Genomic DNA, 24,526 nt, shown 5'->3' on the forward strand with positions numbered 1-24,526 from the left:
GAGTTCATGAATTTATCAGGACAGGTTTCAGTCCCTTCTGGATACGCGGGAATCTGCCTGTTTCTTAATTCACTCTGGGCTGCTAAATAATGCAACACTTACTAGTAGACATGGATAGACATTCATTCCAAGAGACAATACGACTTCAATGCACATGCTGCTAAAACTCAGTGGCTAAATGTTTAGGGGGGGGGGGGGGGGGGGTCTAGTAGTACTAAGGTTCCAGAGGCATTTACCAACTTAAATAGTTCATTAATTTAAAGTGGTTCTAAAGACTGAAGGTTTTTACCTTCATGCATTCTATGCATGGAGATAAAAAAACCTTCTGTGTGCAGCTCCCCCCCAATACTTACCTAAGCCTAATCCAGCGATGTGCACGAGAGCAGTGGCTCCCCTGGATCTCTCCCTCCCCATTGGCTGAGACACAGCTGCGGGAGCCAATCGCAGCCAGTGAGGAGGTAGCGGGGGGTGGAGCCAACCATGCTCTGTACATCTCAGGGACACATAGAGGTTGCTTGGGATTGAGCACACATGAGCTGCTTGCTCTGGGGACACTCAGCAAAGGGGAGGAACCAGGAGCGCCGGCAGGGGACCCGAAAAGAGGAGGATCAGGGCTGCTCTGTGTAAAACCATTGCACAGTAAGTATGACATGTTAATTAAAAAAAAATTTAAAATCTGGACCTTTAAAATCACTTTTAATTATTTGGCTTCATCCTGTGTTATTGGCATTTTCTTTAGGTCTCCTATCTTCTATCTAAATACATTCTGACAAATTTTTCTGTTATACTGTATTCCCTCTACAATGTCATGGATTTTGTTTATGCTATTAAAGTATAACATCAGCTTCTGGCTCTGAGGAGCTAACAATCTATCATGCACATTCATTGTTTTGTGCAAATGGAATATTACTAGAATATGTGTTTGAATTGTGGAAAGAAAACAGAGAACACACAGATATATAGGTGGAGCCTGGTGGGTGGGGTAGGCGGTTTTTTTATTTTTTTTTATTTTTTTATTTATAGCTACATAAGTAGTCAGGTTAAAAAAGAATGCAAAATACAATAAACCCCTATGAAGCATGGTCCAATTTGCTCCAGCAAGGAAAAAAAATTCCTTCCTGATCTCTCAGAAAGTAATTCAATATCCCCCAGATCAAAAATCCCTGGAGTTATTACCTTTAAGTCTTAGCTCACACTACCACGACTTGGGATTCGACTTGTGAGACCCCAAGTCGCATGACGAGAAGTCCCATGTTAGTCAATGAGAGCTGTCGCAACTCGCGCTACTGAAGTCGCTCCGACTTTAGAAAAGGTTCCTGTACTACTTCAAGGCAACTTCTATTTGACTTGTGCCCATTGACTTTATTGGAAGTCGCATTCAAGTCGGATCCTCATCTATATTGATGTGATTTGGATCCAACAATGAAGAAAGATTAACCAGGCAAAGTCGAATGGCATGAAAGTCACGCATCAAGTCACATCGAAGTCACATTAAGTCGCCAGCAAATCGCCAGGAAGTCACGACTTTCAGGTCGCAGTAGTGTGAACCGAGCCTAAATGTTAGCTCCCAGTTATATTTTGTGCATTTACTAAATACATCTAGTGCGCTATTCCAACAAAAATCTCCCAGGCATACTTTTACCAGGAATAGTAGGAGTCTCTTATAATGATCCCAGCAGGTGTGCAAATCCAAGAACTCAAGAACAGAGAGAATGCAACAATAGACTCCAAGAGAAATAAACTACAGAGGAGTTTGAATGGGAAGGTTCAAGGCATGGGTTTGTGTTCTGTGTGTGGAACAATAAAGCTTTTGCTACATTGGACTTGGTGTACTGATGGGTGTTCTTTTTACAGTTTTTTATGCTTTTGGGGCATAGAAGAGTCCTGTCTGACATACAGCTCCCAATCCCTAAAGAGGTGGGCCAGTATGAGGGCATGGAAACAAAAATACTCCTTATAAGATAGTGTCAGATGGTTATATAGTTACATAGTTGAATAAAGACACCAGTCCATTCTGTTCAAGCTGAGAATGTGCATGTGTTTATGTAACTACCATTTTCCATATGTTTACTAAAAAACACAACTAAAAGTTTTCTGAATTTATCTACACTCTCCTCTAACAAAACCAACTGTGGAAGGGAGTATACTGCTCTAACAGTAAAGAACTCCTTAAGCTGGCCAAACATTATACAATCTTATTGTACAATTTTCCTTTGGATACAAATTGAAAGTGTTGTTTAGGTTTGACCTCGTAATATATGGTTTTTGGTCAAATCTAATCAGGCTGACCCTTGCACTATATAGTTGGAGGTAAATCTAAAGGAGATTGTACAGAAATTGTACAAGAAAATAATTTATCGTCAGCTTTACACAATTTGAAACTGAACCACCTTTCATCCAACTTCATTGTTTGGCTGCATGTCTTCATTGGCGACGTTAAGCGAAATAGTTTTCTCCCAATGCTAGAGTCACTATTGTCTTGATCGAATCCCCTCCTTAGGTGCCTCTTTTCCAGGGAGAATAATTTAGTGCTTGTAGTAATTTCTTCTTACCAAGGTCTCCTAGACCACTTATCAGCTTTGTTGCCCTTCCCTGAACTCCTTACAGTTCAAAGTACATCTTTCCTGAGGATTGATGACCAAAACTGGATTGTATACTCAAGATTGGGCTACCCTTGCAGCAGGTGTTAGTAATTGGGTCTACTTCCCCCTTTACAGCACCCACACCCAGACACACAGCATTTCCGACAGTCTCTCTCTGGCTCAATGATCAGTCTAAGGGTTTTGTTTTTGGTGTTTTTATTGGGGAACAAAGGGTTGAAAGCATGGGATATCCCAGAATTGAAAAACTTGAAAAGGTTGAGGACTGCTAACTTTCTGGCTTTGGTTCTTGAATGGTATTGCACCCCTGCTTGTCTGTACTGGCACACTTCACTTCGGTCTGTACGTTACTTTAGCAACAAGCCCCATAGAATCTCCAAGTACATTACCTAAAGGCTTATTTTTTTTTTTAACAGAAAAAGCAACAAACATGTCTATACTTACCTGCTCTGCTGTGTGCAGTGGTTTTACATAGAGCAGCCTGGATCCTCCTCTTCTCGGGTCCCCCGCAGGCTCTCCTGGCCCTTCCCTCTTGTCGGTTGCCCCCACAGCTGCAGCTTGGCCCCACCCCCTCTCTTCTCACTGGCTGTGATGGACAGCAGTGGGAGCCGATGGGAAGAGGGAGTCTTGGGATAGCCGAGACTCCAGTGCACATCGATGGATCGAGAGGGGGCTTAGGTGAAAATTAGGGGGGGGGGGGGGCTGGTGGAGTTGCACATAGGTTTTTCACCTTTATGCATAAAATCCATGCAGGTAAACAAAACTTCAATGTTAAAAGGTTGGTCTGGCAAGCACAGTCTTTCATAAATCAAGGTTGGTTATTAATTATACTATTTTCATCAGCAAATTCTTGGAAATGGTCCCTTATTATTCCTTCTAATAGTTTACATACGATCGATGTTAGGCTGACTGCTCTGTAGTTTCCTGGTATCTATCTTGGTTTATTCTTGAATAGTGGTACCACATTTCTTTTCGCTAATCTGCGGGTACCATTCCACTCAGTAGGTTGTCCCTAAAAATTAGGAATAATGGTCTGGCTATAACATGGCTAAGTTCATTGAGAATTCTCAGATGTAAGCCATGTGGTCCTGGTGATTTATTCACATTAAAGGTTTTCAAGTCTCTTTGAACATGGGTACATTCAATACATTGTTATTACCTTAATGTTTTGTTTACTATACCCCTTCTTTTCATTCATATAAGCTGAGAAGAATGTATATAATACAGTTGCCTTTTCCCTGTCAGTTGTGATCAACTTCCCCTTATCTGTGGTTCTAACCTACAATTTTTACTATTAATAGTTAAAAGGAAAAACATTTTTTTTACTCTCCTTTGCATCACGTATCCCATAATCTATTTTAGCTGCCCAGTTTGCATTCCTATTGCACTCTTTGTAGTTTGTTAATGCTACTGGTGACCCTTTGGCCTTATATTTCTTAAAAGGAAATTTTTTTCTTTGTAATATGCCTTTTAACTTTGTATTTATCCACCCAAGTTTAACATTTGTTTGTTTATATTTGTTGCCTAGTGGCAGTTGTTGTGCTACCTTCATGTCTCCATTTCCTATCATTAATGGCTAAAGTACTCTGGTCACGGTTTCCAAAGTCATTCCTTACTTCCACATCTGAAATCAGCCCTGTAATGTTTGTAATTAAAAGGTACAGCAGAGCATTAGTCCTAATTGGAGCTTCCACCATTTGACACATGAAATTGTCCTGCATTACATTCAAGAAATAATGGACATTAACTGAGAGCAGTTTCCTTTGCTCAATCAATATCAGGATAGTAGAAGTCCCCCATGATTATAACATTGCCCTGTCCCCCATCATCTCTAAGTGTTAAAGGAGAGGAGTCTCATCCTCAATGTTAGGAGGCCTATAGCCTATGTTTTATCCCTTTGAAGCTTCAGCCACAAAGACTCTACCTCTTCACTAGCCCCGTTAGCATAGTCATTACTCATATTCACTATCAAATCGCTCTTAACATAAAGGCTCGCCCCCACCAGACAGACACACACACCCCTACCCTGACCCTCTGATACAGGAAGTACCCTTAGATAGTCGTAAGCCAGTTCATGCAAGCTGTCAAACCAAATTTCTGATATTCCCATGAAGTCAAAATCCTCATGCATCAGAAGTTCTAGTTATTCAATTTTAATATCCAGGCTTTCACCATTTGTGCACATCTTTTGATTTTGTACGAGTGCATGTTATTTTATCCTTGCCTGCTCTTTCAATACAGTGAGATTCAGCCAGCCTACCATTGGTCTTGGAAACTTTAGTTTCACTCTGGTTTAAGGCCCTCCATTCCACCCCCTCCCCCCCACTTTACAATTTGACCTTTTCTCACTCCACATTACACCTCTCACCCATCCCTCCCCCATATCCTAGTTTCTCCAACCTTCTATCCATCTTCTCCCCCAAAAGAGCTGAGCTCTCCCCATTAAGGTGCAGTCCATTTCTGCTGTAGGGCCAGTAACCACAAGGTTTGCCCAGTTCTCCATGACCCCAAAACTTTTTGTTACCTTTCTAGCATCTACAGAAATATCAGCTGTGGGTGGAGTAACCTTTAAACTGAAACATGTAAAAACTTAAAATAGGCAATGAAGAATTAGGAACAGTATAGTTTTATTTAACTGGGAAAATATAGAACACATAGGAAATAAACGTAGACAAAAAGGTGAACTTGAGCTTTAAAGCCTGCTCATTCTCCATAGCAACAGAAAATGTCAGAGCTTCCTCTCCCCAGAAGCCCCATTAGAAATCCTTGTTCCGCTCTGTAGATTCACCCCTGAACTGGACTGAGCACATCTGCTGCAGAGACTAGGATGAGGAGGGGGGGGGGGGGGGGGAAATCACATCTCCTCGCAATCCAGCACGAGCCTGACAAAAGGCAGAGCAGCCTGTGGGGAGACAGTCAATGCAAACACTTCCATTCAATGCGCTAGCATGGATGTCGGCCCTTGCTAATGCAAATGGTTATCCACCCAGCAGAGATAATGGGCTTGAAACACTGCTCTGCAGTCATTTTCCCCAATTTGTCACACAAGCTGAGCTTTCTCGGCTCAAATCGGGCGGCGCGCTGTCATTTTAGGCTCTCTCTTGCTTTTAATACCATTATTTGGTTTGGTATTTTTCTGAAAGGGATGCAGAAACATGCAGGAATAATGGGGGAAGACCTGAATGCATCTGCAAATGGGTCCTAATTAGAGTGACACACAAGGCCTCTGTATGGAGGGTGGTGGAGGAGAGAAATGTTACTATTGCAGTATGCTGCTTTCAAGTGCAGATAAAAAGATCTTTAATAGGTGGAAAATATAATTTAAAGCGGACCCATCATCTAAATTTATGTTACACAAATCAATATGGCATTATATTGACATGCCCAAATCACATCTCTTAAAGAGTACTAAAGCAAAGACTGAGCCTCCAACTCATTGGTCTTTATTTCTATATCCTACCGTCAGCAGACACATCCTAGAATCTATGGCAGCCCTTAGTATGTTCCCATCTTCCTGCCTGCTCCTACCCTCAGTGTTCACTCCCCCTACAGGTTTCTCTTTGCAAACCTAACCACTTTCCCTCCAGAGGATTTACCCCCCTTCCTGATCAGGCCATTATTTGCGATACGGCGCTGTGTTACTTTAACTGACATTTGCGTGGTCATGTAATGCTGTACCCAAATGAAATTTTATGTCATTTTTTTTCCCACGAATAGAGCTTTCTTTTGGTGGTATTTGATTGCCTGTGCGGTTTTTATTTTTTGCGCTATAAACAAAAAAAGAATGACAATTTTGAGAAAAAAAACAATATTTTGGACTTTTTGCTATTAAACATGTCCAGTAAAAAATGTAAAATATCAAATTTCTTCATAAATTTGGCCAAAATGTATTCTGCTACATGTCTTTGCTAAGAAAAAAATCCCAATACGTGTAAATTAATTGGTTTACGTGAAAAGTTATAGCATTTAAAAATGCCGGTATATATACACTGCAATTTTTTATTTTTTTACTATAATGGCGGTGATCAGCGACTTATAGCAGGACTGCGGTGGGCATTCTGACACTGGGGTGAACTGACTTGGTGTCACTGACATCCCCAGTGACCAGTGCTAATAAAAATGCACTGAGACTGTACAAATGGCACTGGGCAGGAAGGGGTTAACAGGTGGGCAATCAAAGGGTTAACTGTGTGCGGTTTCACATTATGTGCGCTGCGTGTGCTTCACTGTAAGCACACTGCTTTGTATGGCTCTGCTATGCATAATACACTATTAGATTTTCTAATATTTTTTGTTAAATAAAATACTGAAAAGGCAAAATTTCCTTGTGTTTTTCACCAAGAATACTACCTTTATCAATAGGTACTCCTTGAAAATTCAATGTTTTTCTGTCCCAACATGTTGTAAAAGTAAGCCACTTTTATAGGGTGTATTTGCTTCTCTGTGCTTGTGGAGACAGCTCTGAATTTCTGACTGTTTTTTTTGCCCTTGTCAAGTAGATAAATATACCTTTGAAAGCATTTTGTTTTACCAGACGAAAAGAAAGCAAATGATAGAAGTGTATTGTCACGGTTTATATACAATTTTAGTCACAAAACAAACCTTGCTATATCACCACCACTATATAAACAGCTAGTTTTATAGATTTATAGACTCCACATGAAATTAAAATCAGCTTATGCATTTTACAGGAATTATAGCCATCAGGGAAATCTAGGGCTTGTAGTTTTTATGATAACCAATATCTTAGGCTTTGACAAGTTCAGTCCAAAAAGGTACTTTAGCCACTCACCTGCCAAGCGACACCCAGTTTGGAGATCTCTCGGCCAGACATGCCTTCAGTTATTTTTGCCAGTTCTGAACATTTCTTTCCATAGTCAAATTGGGCAACTTTCAAACGTCTACAGAAAAAGAACGTGAAGCAAACAGTTAGAAAAGCCAAAGGGTGAGCTAATGCACTGTAAAAAGTGGGATAATTTAGCAATTGTCTCTGCAAGGAAGACTGTACATGGCACAGGACAATGGCTCTGAAGCCTGAAAGTACAGATCCGTATGTCGCAAGAGAACTGAAAAATTACTGCACAGACATGAAACAGAGGTCTTTAATTACACAGGTAATTTGGGCACCACAGTTTCACTTGAATGTACAGTGGATTAAAAAAAAGTCTACATATCCCTGTAAAAAGCCCAGGTTTCTGAGATACAAAAAAAAAAAAAAAATCAGACCATGGTAAAAATCACCCCTGAATGCTTTCCATCTATGTGACCTACAATCTGTGCAATTCAACAAAAACAACCTTAAATCTTTAAAAGGGGAAAAAATTAAAACTTGAAATAAATGCAGTTTCATAAATATGCACACCCTTGAACTAATATTTTATTGAAGCACCTTTTGATTTTATGACAGTATTCTGGGGGTAGTAGGCTATCTTGCCTTGGGAATCTGCCCAATCTTTCTTGCAAAAGCACTCCAAATCTGTCAGATTGCAAGGGCATTTCCTGTGCACAGCCCTCTTCAGATCACCCCACAGATTTTTAACTGGATTCAGGTCCAGGCTCAGGTTGGGGCATTCCAAAATCATTGATCATCTTCTGATGAAGCCATTCTGTTTTGGAGGTAGGTTTTTGGTTGTTGGCATACTGAAAGGTAAAATTCCTCTTCAGTCACCTTTTTAGCAGAGGCTTGAAGGTTTTGTGCCAAAATTTACTGATATTTGGAACTGTTTACAAGTCCCTCCACCTTGACTAAAGCACCAGTTTCAGCTTAGGAAAATCATCCCCAATGGCACTCCCACCACCAGTAAGGGTAGTAAAAGACCTGCATCCATTTGAACAGATGCTGAGTGCAGGTACTACACAGAAACACAGTATTTCTCGTATATATAAAATATTTACTAAAATGTCCAGACCTACCTCTGTTGTTTTTGGAGAGATGGGTGACAGAATTTGGAACTCAATTAGACAAACAGCAAAAAAAGGAAGATACTTAATTTGGCACAGGGGGTGGTGGATATGAAAATTGTACAAAACAATTATAAATGTTTGGCAAGATGGTTCATTACACCTAGCATGGCACAACAACCAGAGAGCTCACCACTTTGCTGGAGAGAAATGTGGGATAAAGGGAAATATGGCACATTTATGGTGGGAATGCCCTTAGATACAGGCGTTTTGGAAGGATATAGTACAACAAATACAAGAGATCTCGGGAGTTAAAATCTTACAAGAACCATGGGCTTGCTTATTTCATAACACTGAGTTAACGGTGAAACAGTACAAGAATATGAAGATTTTTCATTTTTTAAATGCTGCAAAGGGATTGATCCCAAAGTTTTGGCGGGCCCAGGAGATACCAAGGGAAAAGGATTGGATATCCAGAGTAGAGTATATTTATAGGATGGAGGAATTATACCATAGTGAAGAGGATAAAATGGAAACATTTTTAAGAACTTGAAGGGGATGGTGTGAATTTAAAACTTCAAAAAGATATGTAATCAAATCAAAAACACTGAAATTTGAAATAGAGCACCAAGTTCACACATCACTGAGCTCAGTCGCAGAATCATTTTCAGTGTCTGATGACGAATTTCCCCACGAATCACTATCGCTCAATTCTGCAAGTGATTCTAATTCACTATTGCGGTTTTCTAGCTGGTCTAAAACCACTTTTGACCTTAAGGGACGCTTTTTGGATGCCATGAACGTTCTCAAGTTTCCAGGCAGAAAGAACAGTAAAAGTGCAGGCAGGGCACTGGACAAATCAATAGGGACAAAATTTAGGTGAATATGTTTGATACAGTAATGTAATCCTAACAGATTACAGTGTATTGTGTGTATGTCATATTTTCACTTTTTTTAATCTCCCGCCGGTTCTGCCCTCCCGTATACCGATGCTCATAGGGAACGAAACCCAGAAGACGGATGCTGGCATCGGCCGGAGGACACAGTAGGAGGACATCATGGGATTGCAGGACAAGGTAAGGATTGGGGGAATCGCAGGAGAAGTACTAGTGTAATCGCGAGTGTGGCTCGGGGTTACCACTTTTGGTACTGTAAATAACCCCGAGCATCAGAACCCACCCTGCGGAAAATATAAAGGGTGCAAGCCCTACTCTTACTGTAGCAGATGTCTTCCCACTTTAGACCGTATACATAGGATGACATCACATCCTGGCTTCACCCTCCATGGTGGGCATACCCTCAAAGGGGTCTTTGCGGACAGGGGTCCACTCTTGGTAGAGCATGGATCCGGACTTGTATAGCATCCTGTGGCTAACTTAACATCGTGCATCCCATGTCAAGGTGAGTACCCATGCAGGATCCAGAGCCCAAAGCAACATTATAGGCTGGACCCACATCTTAATCCAAGAGGGGCCCAAGTATGGACCCCCAAGACTCAGCCAAGCAGTCAATCGATCTTGTAAGCTGCAGAAAGAGCCGCAGTGGCTATGGTGCAGCCAGGAATCTTGATAGGAGAAAACATTCATAAGAAAAAGAGGTAAGCTTTTCTTACGATTGCTGGGGGAGGGAGGGGCCATAAAGGGGATGTCCCCGCAGCTTTCATTTTTTGCCAGTGTTCATATACTGTATATAAACCATGGTTAAATATTAAAGATCCTGTGTCCTGCACAGTACAACTAAATGAATTTTTCATTGTAAACATATCTGGAGCACTACTGAAGAAAACCTCCATGACAATAGCTAAATACACAGTTGAAATGCATATATTGTATCTGCTAAACGATTAAAATTTTGTACAGCTGATCTTGTGATTTACACACGTTTCCACAAACAGAGCTTACTATTTCACCCCTTCTGCCTCCAGACTCTTCATTTGGCATCATCCCCTCTGTCCAATGAGCACAGGCTGACCCAGGAAGCAATAATGCTAAATCAGGAAGTAACTTTGCTTCTATGAGTTTATGTAGTTGATGGAAATGGACATGTACTCTGATGCTCATGCTCTGTACTGTTTGAAAACGGAATTAAAATAGATTCAACATCGAATTAGAGAGTATCAGAAAAAATTATATACAAAAATGAGCAGAAATAAAAGGATTAAAGAAGGGCCACCAATTCTTTGCAGCATTTAGAAAATGTTAGTGCTCTTCATATCAATCTGACAAAATAGAAGAAGTTTAGGACTGGAGATGCAGGTCATACCTCAATAGTTTAGATATTTCCTACAGTCTGTACACAATCAGCATACTTGGCAACATTGTCCACACTTACTGCTTGCCCTCGCTTGCTGGTTTTAAGACGTATTTATCAAAGTAAAGTCGGACCAGGCGCTCCCTCTCCTCCAGTCCAGGAAGATCGAAGTTGACAATCTCATCTATTCGATCGTTGATGGCCCAGTCAAACTGTTCTGGCTGATTACTGGCCAGCACCATCATAAATCTAGAAGAGGAAACAGATTCACTTAGTATGCAAATTGTATTCTCAGGATTATTGTTATTGTTGAATAAACACTGTGCAATGCTCTCAGTCAATCCAAAACTTTATTTTGCAAATGTGAATGTTTAACAAAAGGAAAGGGGAGTTTTGTCTTTCTTAGGGGTAAAATAGAATTTTACTTACAGCAAAATTATGTTCCTTGTATTTATTTAGAGAAAGAGCTGTTGACTGAGGATCAATCATATACACATTGGATATGCTGCCATTTGAAGGAGTGGGATGCTAGGGGCACAAAAAATTAAACAAAAAGCTTGATGGATAGTTCCTCAAGGAGTCATTCCCATTTCACCTGTACAATCTTGACACTCAGCTTGTGCATCCTATTCATCAGGGTTGTGTTTTAACGCTCTTTACCTTAGCCATGTCTATGAGCACTTTCCACATTGTACTTCTGGAATCTGGACCCTCCTACTAGGTTGCAGTTATGGACTATGCTATGATAGGATGTTAATTGATTCCTTGTAGTTCTATATTCTTCTCAAGTTTTGTTTGCACTTAATTTGCCTCTTTTTTTTGCTTTTTGCATTTTTGTAACCTTATTGGCTAGTCACATTAAAAGGTTTTATTTTCAACTTGTCACACCTCAATGGTTTAGATACTTCCAGAGTGTTGCCTCTATCTGAATAGTTTCACAAATGCCTAATAATTATGCACATCTGAATTCCTCCTGGAGCTGGGGGGGTGAGGGCATGGCAAACCCCTAGACAAAAATGAGCTGTTAACCCATGTATTGCGCAGTCACAGCCCCAATGCATAGAATTGTTTTTTATTTCATGGAGTTCTTTAAGATAATGAATGAGCCAGGATTGTCAAAGGAGGATATGGAATGATCAAAATGTAGGGGACATGAAAGTTATCCCATAGATGTGTGCAAATGTTCTGTCTGATTACATGTGTGTGCAGTGCTGGCTATGTGTCATGTAATGAGGACCCCCCCCCCCCTCTTCAGTATCCTGATCACTTTTGGACACAGGTGACAGGCCAGGAGACAGGAAGGGATCTTTATCCCTGATGGGTGTAGATAGGTGGACAATGATATCCCAGCATTACACTATACAGATTATCTGCTCAGGGTCCTGGAAGCAGATCATGCAGGACAGAAGGCTGGGGGTATTGCTACTGTCCACGTCAGTTGTCATGTTGTGGTGTCTGGAGGAGATGCCTCTAGCAGAACAAACGCACAGCCTATGCCTTTATCTCCCCCTCCTCATACCTGGCTCATTCTCTGGCTGGGAGTGTGATCGTAGAAAGCTGTGGGGGTGACTGTGTCAGCAAGGTGGCAGGGTTACCAAGTGTCTGGGGATTTTACGCATCATAGCACCCTGCCTGTGCGGCCTTTTTGCTGGCATCGGACCTGGTGGGAGGGTAAGGGCAATCCCGCTGACAGTTGAAATGTCATTCGTTGCTAAAGGAGAAGTATGGGATAGTGCAAATAGATAGCATTAACTACCCTTACCACAGATCAGCTTTTCTTTCTTTTCTATGTTGCTCTATTTTTGCTGTATCCCTATTCCAAGCCCTGGTTAGGGCTGAATAACGGTCCTCTTCAGGTTTGAAAGTTAGGTATGGGTGTACATGTGGAGTGAGCAACCCCCTTATCCTCTCCTTCCGTCAGTTCTCAGCTGTGACCACGCTTTCCTCACAGACACAAGCTGGAACATGCCTGCCTGTCACGTGCCTGTTTCCATGACTTTACACTGTCAGCAAGAAACAGAGGAACATAACAGTATGCTGAGGCATTTGCAAGTCCAGGAGACTGTAATGTACAAGAAAAAAATGAATAAATGTTCTTCAGCTTCTTCTCTGCTTCACTGTGCAGAGAGAGAACTGAGAAAGTTCAGCAGTGAGAGCGCAGCCTGGATGGGAGGGGGAAGGAAGGAGGAAGGAGAAAGCAGCAGCATGTCTGTAAGTGAAACTCTGACTCACAACGACCTTGATGGGAGGGGGGAGTAGGGGGATAGAAGCTGCTTGTGTGTGAAGAAACTGAACAGCCTGCATAGGTGGAGTAAGGAGGGGAGAGTGTAGAAGAGCTGAAGTCTCCGGAGTGTGCAGACTGTCATAAGCTAATGTCAGTCAGTAGGGGGGAGGATACTGACTTCAATGTCGGGATCACGCTACATGAGAGACCTCAGCCCCTCCCACAGGTATTTTCTTTGATTGCGGAAGAAAGGATGTACATTTCAGAGGACAGAACATAGTTTTTCATAGCAGCAGCTCACCAGGATTCAGATTATGCAAAAAAAAAAAAAAAAATTTAACCCATACTTCTCTTTTAAGGATGCAGCAGCCCCGCTCCTTAACAATAGATAAATGCTTGTTTAAAAAACCTTGGTTTGTGGACTCTATAACTTTCCTACAGACTAAATAATATACACTAATTTGGGGTATTTTCTCCAAAGAAATGTAGTAGAATACATTATGGCCTAAATTTATGAAGAAATGCCTGAGCAGGAAGGGGGTAAAACTGCCCTGTATTGAAGTGGTTAAAGAATAAGTTTACTTTTTTACCAAAAATAATAAATGCGCATTTTTGCAGTTAACAAAATGTGCATTTATTATTTTTGGTTGCAGGAGCCTGGAAACCATTGCACCACCAATCAGGTTGCTGGTGCCACGCAGATCTCCTAGTACATCTGCTTGCCCACACGGGATGTACGAGCAAGCAGATATACTGACAGGAGGGGGGGGGGGGGCACTTTTCTTAAATTTGACAGCTAATGGGGGGAGAGAAGATCCCCCGCTAGTTGTTAAAGTGGTGGGTGTAACATGTTTTGAAAGGTCAACTTAACCTTTAAATATGACCTACAGTTTCTTCTGGCAATGTCAGGGTACCTAGGTCATACATACACTATATTGCCAAAAGTATTAGGACGCTTGCCTTTACATGCACATGAACCTTAATGGCATCCCAATCTTAGTCCATAGGGTTCAATATTGAGTTGGCCCACCCTTTGCAGCTATAACAGCTTCAACTTTTTTGGGAAGGCTGTCCACAAGGTTTAGGAGTGTGTCTAATGGAATGTTTGACCATTCTAACAGAAGCGCACTGATGTCAGACCAGAAGGCCTGGCTCTTCGCAGACTCCGCTATAATTCATTTCAAAGATGTTCTATCAGGTTGAGGTCAGGACTGCGTGCAGGCCAGTGAAGTTCCTCCACCCCAAACTCGCTCATCCTTGTTTTTATGGACATAGTGGTGTGCACTGGTGAGCAGTCTTGCTAGAACAGCAAGGGGCCATCCCCACAGTGTTCCCACAAAGTTGGGATCATGAAATTGTCCAAAATGTCTTGGTATGCTGACGCCTTAAGAGTTCCCTTCACTGGAACTAGGGGGCCAAGCCCAACCCCTGAAAAACAACCCATCAAATACCCTTCTCCACCAAACTTTACACTAGGCAAGTACCGTTCTCCTGGCAACAGTCAAACCCAGACACATCCATCGGATTGCAGACAGAGAAGCATGGTTCATCACTCCAGAGTCTCCACTGCTCTACAGTCTAGTGGCGGCGTGCTTTACACCACTACATCACACACTTTGCATTGCACTTGATGATGTAAGGTTTGGATGCAGCTGCTCGCCCATGGAAACCCATTCCATGGAGCGCTCTATGCACTGTTGTGCTAATCTGAAGGCCACGCGAAGTTTGGAGGTCTTTAGCTATTGACTCTGCAGACAATTGGCGACTTCAGAGCACTGTGCGCTTCAACATGCGCTGACCACACTCTACCATTTTACGTGGCCTACCACTTGGTGGCTGAGTTGCCGTTTTTCCCAGTTGCTTTCACTTTGTTATAATACTACTAACAGTTGACTGTGGAATATTTAGTAGCAAGGAAATTTCATGGATGGACAATTTTCACAGGTGGCAACCTATCATGAAACCACGCTTGAATTCACTGAGATCCTGAGAGCAACGCATTCTTTCACAAAAGTTTGTAGAAGCAGTCTGCATGCCTGGGTGCTTGATTTTCTACACCTGTGGCCATGGAGGTGATTGGAACACCTGAATTCATTGATTTGGAGGGGTGTCCCAATACTTTTGGCAATATAGCTCAACTGAGTCTTCTGTACCACCTGATATGTGGAAAACCCCTTTAAGTCAATTTATTCTCTAAAAGCAGTGAAAAGAACACTATTTTAAATCGTGTATTAAAATCAGGAAAGGAAATGGAAGAAAAAAATTCTACAATTAGAGGTGAGGCATCTTTTTATAGTTCTGGCCTCTTGAGAAAAAGGAAATTTTACAAGGTCTACTACAGAAATGAAGGCAAAGGATATTCGATAACATTAAAAGTAAAAATCTCTCATTGACTTCAGCAGTCACTTTTGCTTATGAAATTACGTCATTATTGAATTAAGATATCCTGGATGGTATATGAAGCACCAAAATATGACTTGGGGGTCTCCTGGGCAATCATTCCAAACATGCTGTTAACCTCTTCGTGTCCAGGAGTATTTTGTACCAATGTGACCAAGCAGCTGGGTGAACTACTACCCATCCACCTCATCACCTTGTGGGGTGCAAAGCAGCAGACCTCTCTCCTTGAAAAGTGCAACCACCCTTCCTCTAGTATGAAGAGGTCTACTTTATTTTGTGAGACATCAGAAGCTCAATTCACTAAGATAAAGGAGTTATTTTAACATTACTACCCATGTACCTCATGCTAACTTTTACCTAAAAATGTTCAATTCACAAATATAAAATGTCACAAAGACGTATACCCATTTTGTCTTCACGAATTGAACGTTTTATGTTATTCTAAAGGCTAAAGGTTACTTACCTTCATGCATTCTACAAAAAAAATAATAATCTGTGTGCAGCTCCCCCCCCAGCCCCTCTCGAATACTTACCTGAGCCCAATCTAAATCCAGCAATGTGCAGGAGAACAAAGACTCTCCCAGCTCTCTCCCTCATTGATTCAAAAACAGCAGTGGGAGCCAGTGGCTGCTACTGCTGTCAATCACAGCCACTGAGGAGGGAGCAGGGGTGGAGGTGGTGGTGTGGAGTGCTCCAGCCACACTCTATGTGTCTGTGGACACAGAGCCGGCTCAGGAGTGCCCCCATAGGAAGCTGCTTGCTTTGGGGGCACTCAGGAGGAGGAAGGAGCCAGGAGTGCCGGAGGAGACCTAAGAGGATAATCAGGGCAGCTCTGTGAAAAAATGATTGCACAGGGCAGATAATTATTACTTTTTTTTTTTAATAAATTACCCTTAGCACTTTAACTGTTGAAAGGCTTGTTTCCTCATAAAATCATTATTTTAACTCAAGAAGTCTTATTTTACCACCACTTCAAATGACACTGTACTTCCTCCATGAACACCAACTAAAACAAAGTTATTATTTTAAGGTGTTATAACTAGTGTGGTAATTTTTGTAAGTAGACTCTTACAAAAAAATTTTCTTTTAAGGGACAATAAAATAATGCTGAGGGTGTTATATCATCAAAAGCAGTGGTGAAATATAGAGCAAGGCAGATAAAGCATGCTATGCACATATGTGAATGGAGATTTAAAAGCTAGATAAGGTACAGTATAAAAAAAACCCATCTGAACAACAAACAAAAAAGCAGCTTGTGAACTAGTCCCAAGTGTCTGAACTTAAACCATCAATTGGCATATGAAAATCAGGAACTTTCCCCAATCTCATCATCTGGTCCCAGGTCACCTGGATCATGAACGTGCCCTTAACTAAGCCCTTATGGAATCATTCAGTGCAGGAATCCATCAATAAACAGGCAATGCTCACATCTCTTCATGTTAAACTCAAAACTGCTCTACTGAGCAACCATGAGTCCAAATTAACCTTCCCACATCAGTGTTGTAATACATATGCCTAAGGCTGTCTAAAAGAGGCAGTCATCATGGATTTCACTTCCCAGACGTTTACAAGGTTAAACAGAGTCCTGTAACAAGAAAGGCTAATCTTTAAATGTGGTAATATCATGGGAGATAAACAGGTGTAGAAGAAAAGTTGGCCACAGCACCCATCTGTGCACCAGAAATAATGTGTCCCTCACAAAATGGCTGGTGGTCCTCTGTACACCACTAGATGTTCCTGCTAATGACCGTTCCTCCAATGAACTAGGTATGACACAGACATTCATGGTACACACAACGTCATTTTACAGTCTGTAGCAAAGGACCAGCTCACGACTCACTTGTTACTTTGCTCTCCAGTCCTGTACAGAAAGGCGTTTAGTGTGGCTCTCAGATCTTCGCTGATTTTCTCCTGAAAAACAAAGTAGAGGAGACATATGTCCAACCAAATCTGTCTTTATTTAACTGGGTATCCTGCAATTCGCTCAAGTGAGAAGACCAGAGTTGTGTCTACAGATACTATGGTCACTTGCCTTTGATTTTGCAATAGCCTGCCTTCTTTCTGTGTGAATTTACAGGGAATCTGTACAGATAAAATGTATAGGGGGCACATCCACATTTATGTGTAACAATACAAATATGCAATTATGTAGTAGCTGTGATTTAGCATTGCCTAGCTTGGGTGCCTTGGAAGAGAAGTCATAAGATCCTTGGAAGAGGATCCATAGGGGCACTATAATAGCCTGCATTATCACATTCTCAAATGGGCAGCACAGTGGCTAAATGGTTAGCACTTCTGCCTGGCAGTACTAGGGTTGTTGGTTCGTATCCCAACCACAGCATCACCTGCCTGGAGTCTGCGTGTTCTCCCGGTGCCTGCGTGAGTTTCCTCTGGGTACTCCAGTTTCCTCCCAAACTCCAAAGACATGCTGGTAGGTGAATTGGCACCTGTCTAAATTGGCCCTAGTATATGTATGTATGAATGTGAGTTAGGGACCTTAGATTGTACACCCCTTGAGGGTTAGGGACTGATGTGAATGTACAATATATATGTAAAGCGCTGCGTAAATTGACGGCGCTATACAAAGTACCTGAAATAAATAAAGCCAACTAAGCCTTTCCTGTTAGATAAAACATTTGTGGGAAGCCTATAGGAAAAATATTATATGTTTTCATTTTAAAGGGTAGCTGTACTTCTAGCACAACTATACATTAAATAACCTCCACTGTAACCTCTGAGTAATTTAGGAGTGTGTGCAGTCTGATCTCTCTGAGGTTTAGGTTGTCAGCCTGCACAAAGATGGAGAATCTTAGATCAAGTGCCTGTTTTTTGAAAGAAATAGAAGAACTCAATAACATTTTATCTGAGAAAAAAAAATCATGACATTTTTAGTACTGAACAGAATTACTACATAAATACATAAAAAACAATATGCATTCCCTTTAATAATTTTGTGAATTTCTGCATGGATGATTTCTAAAACATGATCTGTTTATCTAGGTCATGACAAACCATATTTAGGAAACTGGATGACAAAGTGATTACATACCGTTGCTCTCTTCCTTAGGAATGCATCTGCTTCATCCACAAAAAGCAAGAGGCTGTGAAAAGAGAGACAGGAATCAGCCTAAAAATCCTAAGCAATAGGTTTTATCAAGCCGGGAGTGCCAACAATTACACATAACACTATGGAGCCAGACAGACAGCCTAGTCTAAGAGCCAACAGATGATTTCAGTGAATATTACTGCAGTACATGTTCAAGCAATACCTTTTTATCTGGTGTGAATGAACCATAAAAAGGAGCCCTATAGTGAAAAACGATTCTGATAACTGTAAGGGGTAAATACTGTACCTGTAATGATAATATTCAGTATGTAATTTCTTTTTTTCCCCCCACATATATTTACAGTATATCACAGAAGTGAGTACACCCCTCACATTTTTGAAAATATTTAATTATATCTTTTCATGTGACAACACTGAAGAAATGACACTTTGCTACAATGTGACGTAGTGAGTGTACAGCATGTATAACAGTGTAAGTTTGCTGTCCCCTCAAAATAACTCAACACACCGCCATTAATGTGGCTAACATTTCCCAAACTATTTTTTCTGTGCTTGCCAAGCACCAATAGGAGTCAATGGGAGCAGATTTCTGTCTCTGCCCATCCTACCACTGCATAACATCATAAAGATGCATGAAAAACCCCTTCTATTGGTTAATGGAAGCAGAGATTTTTTTTTTTTTGTTCTCCATTTAGGCCTCCTGAGCGTCAGCATTTTGAAGAAAAGGTGTGAGCACACAAAACTAATTTATAAAATTATTCCACATGTATCACAGCTACAGGGAACCAGGCACAGGGGTTATGTGGTCAGTTTAGACGCAAATCAGTTTTTATAATAATTCCCGATCTTATCACTTTCTACTTGGTTACTCACCCGCGCTTGCTAGTGCTTGCCCAGTCAAACACTTTGTGCATTGCAGTAACTCCATCACGCCCCATGGGGGCGACGTCACCACCAGTCATGATGGCGTAATCCATGCCAGAATGCATGGCTAATTTCTACAGGGAAAAAAAACATTTATTTTTTAAAAGTCAATCAAAAAATAATTACCCGATACATAGAAGGCAAGAAGTTCAAACTAATATAAACTTTTGGTTTGCTATGCTCCATATACTCCAGACACTGAACCAACATAACAGAAAGGCTTCTGGTCTCAGGAGACATTCATTTCTCACTGGCGGCTCTATCAATGATCTTGTTAAACATTCTCTAATGCCCACAAGGGAACATGCTCATAAATCTCTCTTTTGGGAAGAGAGGGTGGGGGGGCGGATATCAAACCCATCAACCAGAGTGCTGTGTCTACGTGTCACATAAATAATGCCCATTTCTCAATTAGAAAGACGACCACACAGGGTAGCCGCACAGCTCACATTGTCAGCCCACAAATCAATAGGCGCAATTTCTGCACCAGGCAGTACAGTAAACCGATCACTGTGCAAATTACACAGTGCATGAGCCGGGCAGGCAAAACCAGACAGGCAATTATATTAACCCCTTTATCACTATACAGAGGAAAGGACAAGAAGTCTTAAAAAGCGGAGTGGGGTTCTTGAAAGGTCCCCGCAGGAAATAATTAGAATGCCGTGAAGGGGGGGGGGAGGTAGGGAAGGCAGACTGTGTACTTTGTATAATAAAGGAAACAGTCAGGTCTAGACATATACAAAGAGCTACAAATACTCAGCTTTTTATTATAATTCAGATTACTTGCAAAAAAGTGTATATTTTGGAGGCAGCACAGTTGGCTAAGTAGTTAGCACTTTCGCCCAGCAGCTCTAGGAACATCTGTTCGAATCCCAACCATGGCTCTACTTGCACAGTCTTTGCATGTTCTCCCTGTGTCTATGTGGGTTTCCTCCAGGTACTCCGGTTTCCTTCCACACTCCAAAGATAATGCTGGTAGGTTAACTGGCTTTTATCTAAATTGGCCTAGTATGTGTATGTATGAATGTGAGTTAGGGACCTTAGATTGTAAGCCCCTTGAGGGCAGAGACTGATGTGACTGTATAATAAATATGTAAAGTGACGGTACTATACAAGCACCTGTATTGAATAAATAAAATACATTTGCCCCCTTGTTTACTGCAATGCAGCGTTTCAGCTTAAAAGAGGTCAAAGTTGCTGTTCTATCAACTGAAAGGATCCCTTTAAGACTAAATGTTTAAATTCATGCTGGAGTCTGAAAATAACTGGTTCTCATTAGTGTAGTTTTGAAAGGCCAGAAAAAAATGTAAAGATAATGCCACTGTTAATGTTACCTGTGTGCAAACCTATGTACAATTATGAATGGTGAGCACTGGCACTCAATGAGCGTACCTACTGTATTTCTTGTTTTCACACCTTCTGAGGCATTCTCCATAAAATGAGATAAAAACCCAGCATGGAGAGTTGAATCCCTACTATAACCACAGAAGGTGTGAATAACTCTGAGATCTCCCCACTAATTTCTTCAGAGATATTATTAGCCACCTCGATACTGGACACTTTTACCCCCCTTCCTGCCCAGGGCAATTTTCAGATTTCAGAGCTGTCTCACTTTGAATGGCAATTACTCAGTGATGCAACACTGTACCCAAATTACATTCTTATTCGTTTTTAGAGAGATAGAGCTTTCATTTGATGGTATTTAATCACCACTGGGTTTTTTTTATTCTTTTGCTACATAAACACAGAAAATAGAAAAACAAACAAACATGCTTTTCATTGTTTGTGTTCTAACATTTTGCAAAGGATCTTTCTTCATAAATTTAGACGAAAATGTATTCTGCTACATTTTATTGATCAAAATAACCCAAATCAGTGTATTATATTTAGTCTGAGTCAACGTTATTGAGTCTACAAACTATGTACTGATGCCCCATCTCATTTCTTGAGGCCCTAAAATGCCATGGTGCAAATACCCCCCCCCCCCCCCCAACTGACCCTTTTTGGGAAAGTAGGCAGTCCAAAGTATTTACTATGAGGCATTGTGAGTTTTTTGAAGTTACAATTTTTTAAATTTTTGTAAAATTTGGGGGTTCCAATTTTTTTTTCTTTTCCCATGGTATGTCCAGAGCAGTACAATGCTATCACATGGTAGTACAAATCCACTGTGACTGGCCCTTGTACTATGTGATCACTGTGACCAATCATGGAAAGCACAATAGTACACAATGAATTGCTATGAATGAAAGACATTGTGTACGATTTACATGTGATTGCCCTCATTGGTCACAGCGATCACATTTTACCTGGGCCGACCTGGTGCAACGATCTGTCTTCTGCTGTATTCAGTGGACATAGTGGGTGACAGATAGTGCTGCTGTGCATCCCCTAGCACATGCACGAGGAGAGCACAGGACGAGGTCCACGCAGGATTGCAGAGTGGTTACGCAGCCATCATTTTACAATAGGCCAGGCGGGAAGTTAAGTGTGAGTGGCTTTCTACCATAATCAACCAAAATGTCAGGTTTGAGGACATTGCCTCTTAGATACAATTAAAGCCCAGTTAAAAAAAAAAAAGAAAAAAAAAAAAAAAATCAGACTGGCTTAGCCCGTTACCTTGGCAAATAGTGTTTTTCCAGTCCCTGGAGGACCATACATTAAAATATTTCTGTATAGACCTTTGTTCTTCTTCGTATTCCTTGTGGCAATGGCAATGTCCCTCACTCGTTCCTCTAGTTTTGGCTGAAACAGAGAAATAACAGACCAACCCACAATTTAAAACTCTGCCCACTGGAAACCAGAACAGTAACAAACGATTATTGTTCCAAAAGGAGGAGATGTAGAAATCAGTGAACATAACTTCTAACCCACCTTTACCTCCTAACATGCAGTCTAGTGTCAAAAACTCTGTGCTCAACCTACCACTAAATCATGCTGATTCACTGCACAATATACACAGAGAAAAGGAATGAAAGGATGCACTGCATCATGGGAATAGTTTTTTTTTTATGGTTCAGAGCAACTCTGTTTTGACATTTTGGAGGAGGAATAGAAGTTCAAACTGTCCCACATTTACTAATATGAAGTTGTATGGTCAGAAGCGTATCTGCCGCGAGGCAAACAAGGCGTTTGCCTTGTGCGGCAATTTACAGGGGGACGGCGCCGTCTCCCAGGCAGAAGGGATACTGTGTGTGTCGGCGGCAGGACCACCATGGGTGGGGGTACAGCCAAGCCAACACACAAGTAGGGTCGCCCAGGACAAAGGACCAGCTGCAGAGGAGGGTAGAGTGGTGGGAGGATCATTGGTGTGTGCTAGGAGTGCGTGAGGGCCGGGGCTGCTGTCAGTGTGCGCTGGGATGTGCAGGATGGCCAGCAGGTGCCAGTGGAGAGCCTGTGGAGGAGGAGGAAGAGGTCAGGGTGGAGGAACCCCCCAGCTCTTTGGCAGCTGCCGCCGGAGATCCTGGGGGAGATGGGACACAGGTACCCCTCCTGGAGTGATCTTGACACCATCTGTTGGAGCCGCTGCTGGACAGATAAGAGCTTGGAGGACTGGTGCTTACCCACTCCTGACTGTCCCCCCTAACACACTGTCCCCCACCTGTCACACTTCCCTCCCCCCGTCCCATTGCCCCCCATTCTTCATTCTGCCTCAGTCATGCTGCCCCACACCTGTTCCGCTTCCCTCTTCTTTCCTGCTGCCCCACACCTGTTCCGTTGCCCTCTCCTTTCCTGCTGCCTCACACCTATTCCACTTCCCCCCCTCCTGTCCCACTGTCCCCCTCTTGTCCCGTGGCCCCCCGTCACGCTGCCCTGCACCTGTCCCCCTGCCTCCTCACCTATCATGCTATCCCCAGTCATGCTGCTCTTCGTCACGCTGCCCCCCATTATGCTGCCCTCCCCGTCACACTGCCCCCCTCTTGTCCTGCTACCCCTGCACACCTATCCCGATGCCCCCCCATCATGCTGCCCCCCTCCTTTCCCACAGCCCCCCCTCCTGGGTATGGTAACAGATAGGATTCTTTCACAAAAAGATGTAGTTTTTACAAAAAGGGTTAAAGCAGAAATCCAGCCAAAAATAAAACATAAGTTAATAGCCCATGGAAAAAAACCCCCAAAAAAACAAAACCAGTTTATTTGTACGATAAGCACTTTATATTTATAAAGATTCCCCCCCCCCCCAACAGTACTTTTTCTGCCAGTAGATGTCCTCAATCTAATGGCCAACGTCACTCAACCCACTTTCTCCGAGCAGTTTGGCTCCTTGTACTGCTTTTTTCTCTTACACTCCAGCCTTGGGGGACAGGGGACTGCAATAAGCTGTCTCCTAACTGTGCTCCAGGGCTGTGTCCTATAGTAACATAGCAGTTGTTGGGAGAAACCACAGCACCCAGTGGGGGATATGCTATCGAACACATTCACAGCAGTGTGCATCGGATAGCAATGTAAAGTCAGGGAAGAATTTACTCGCCATTCGCAATAAAGAAAGAATGAAATATTCTTCTACACGGGGCCTGTTATTTAAGTAATGCACCAACAGGACCACTTTAAAAAGTACAAAGAGTGCTTCCTCAAAAAGACAAAACAAGATAAGGTCCAGTCTTTATGGGTTAGATCAATAGCAGTCACAAGCCACTTGAGGAGAAATATACACTGGTTGATTTTATGGCAGCCTTTCCGCACATGAGCCTGTTAAAGGTGTAAGGGTCCACACAACCAATTAATCTTCTTAGCAAGTAACACAAGGATGACCCCGATACTTAATGGAGTACAGCCGGAGACTGGATTCATGGCAAGCGACAGCTGGGAAATGGAAAGGTAACACAAGGAACTGTAGGGTATGATAGCAAATGAGATAGGAATGGCAGATACAGTGCCAGATACTCAAAGGCACGCTTACCAGCAGCACCAGTAAAGGCGTGCAAAGGGCCGCATATATGGCCTTGTATGTTTATGAACGACGTTCATTGAGCCAGCGACCATGACTCCTGTGTGCATACGCGGGAGTGATGTCATCACGGTTCGGTCATTCAAACAGCTCCAGAGCCCGCGAACCCAGAAGACATGGTGAAGTGGTCAGTGGTGGTGGTAGCGCTTCTGCTGGGGAACTTCATTTTAAAGGCAAGTCTGTCATATGCAGTGCATACTTGCATATGATGATTT

General features: G+C 42.1%; 1 protein-coding gene across 1 annotated transcript in view; it reads right to left on the reverse strand.

Moving 5' to 3' along the window:
- LOC149447432 (ATPase family AAA domain-containing protein 3-A) overlaps positions 1 to 24,526 on the reverse strand; it is a 118,722-nt gene that overhangs the window by 26,307 nt on the left and 67,889 nt on the right. Inside the window, exons 10-15 of the mRNA XM_089652553.1 lie at positions 21,983 to 22,108; positions 19,316 to 19,440; positions 18,425 to 18,476; positions 17,216 to 17,286; positions 10,833 to 11,000; positions 7,393 to 7,501 (exon numbers count right to left, since the gene is read on the reverse strand). Coding sequence (XP_089508679.1) covers positions 7,393 to 7,501; positions 10,833 to 11,000; positions 17,216 to 17,286; positions 18,425 to 18,476; positions 19,316 to 19,440; positions 21,983 to 22,108 — 651 coding nt within the window. The remainder of the gene's footprint in view (positions 1 to 7,392; positions 7,502 to 10,832; positions 11,001 to 17,215; positions 17,287 to 18,424; positions 18,477 to 19,315; positions 19,441 to 21,982; positions 22,109 to 24,526) is intronic.

This window comes from Staurois parvus, unplaced genomic scaffold (genome assembly GCF_062004578.1).
Source record: "Staurois parvus isolate SC_StPar_1 unplaced genomic scaffold, SC_StPar_1.0 ptg000686l, whole genome shotgun sequence".
NCBI classification, from domain to species: domain Eukaryota; kingdom Metazoa; phylum Chordata; class Amphibia; order Anura; family Ranidae; genus Staurois; species Staurois parvus.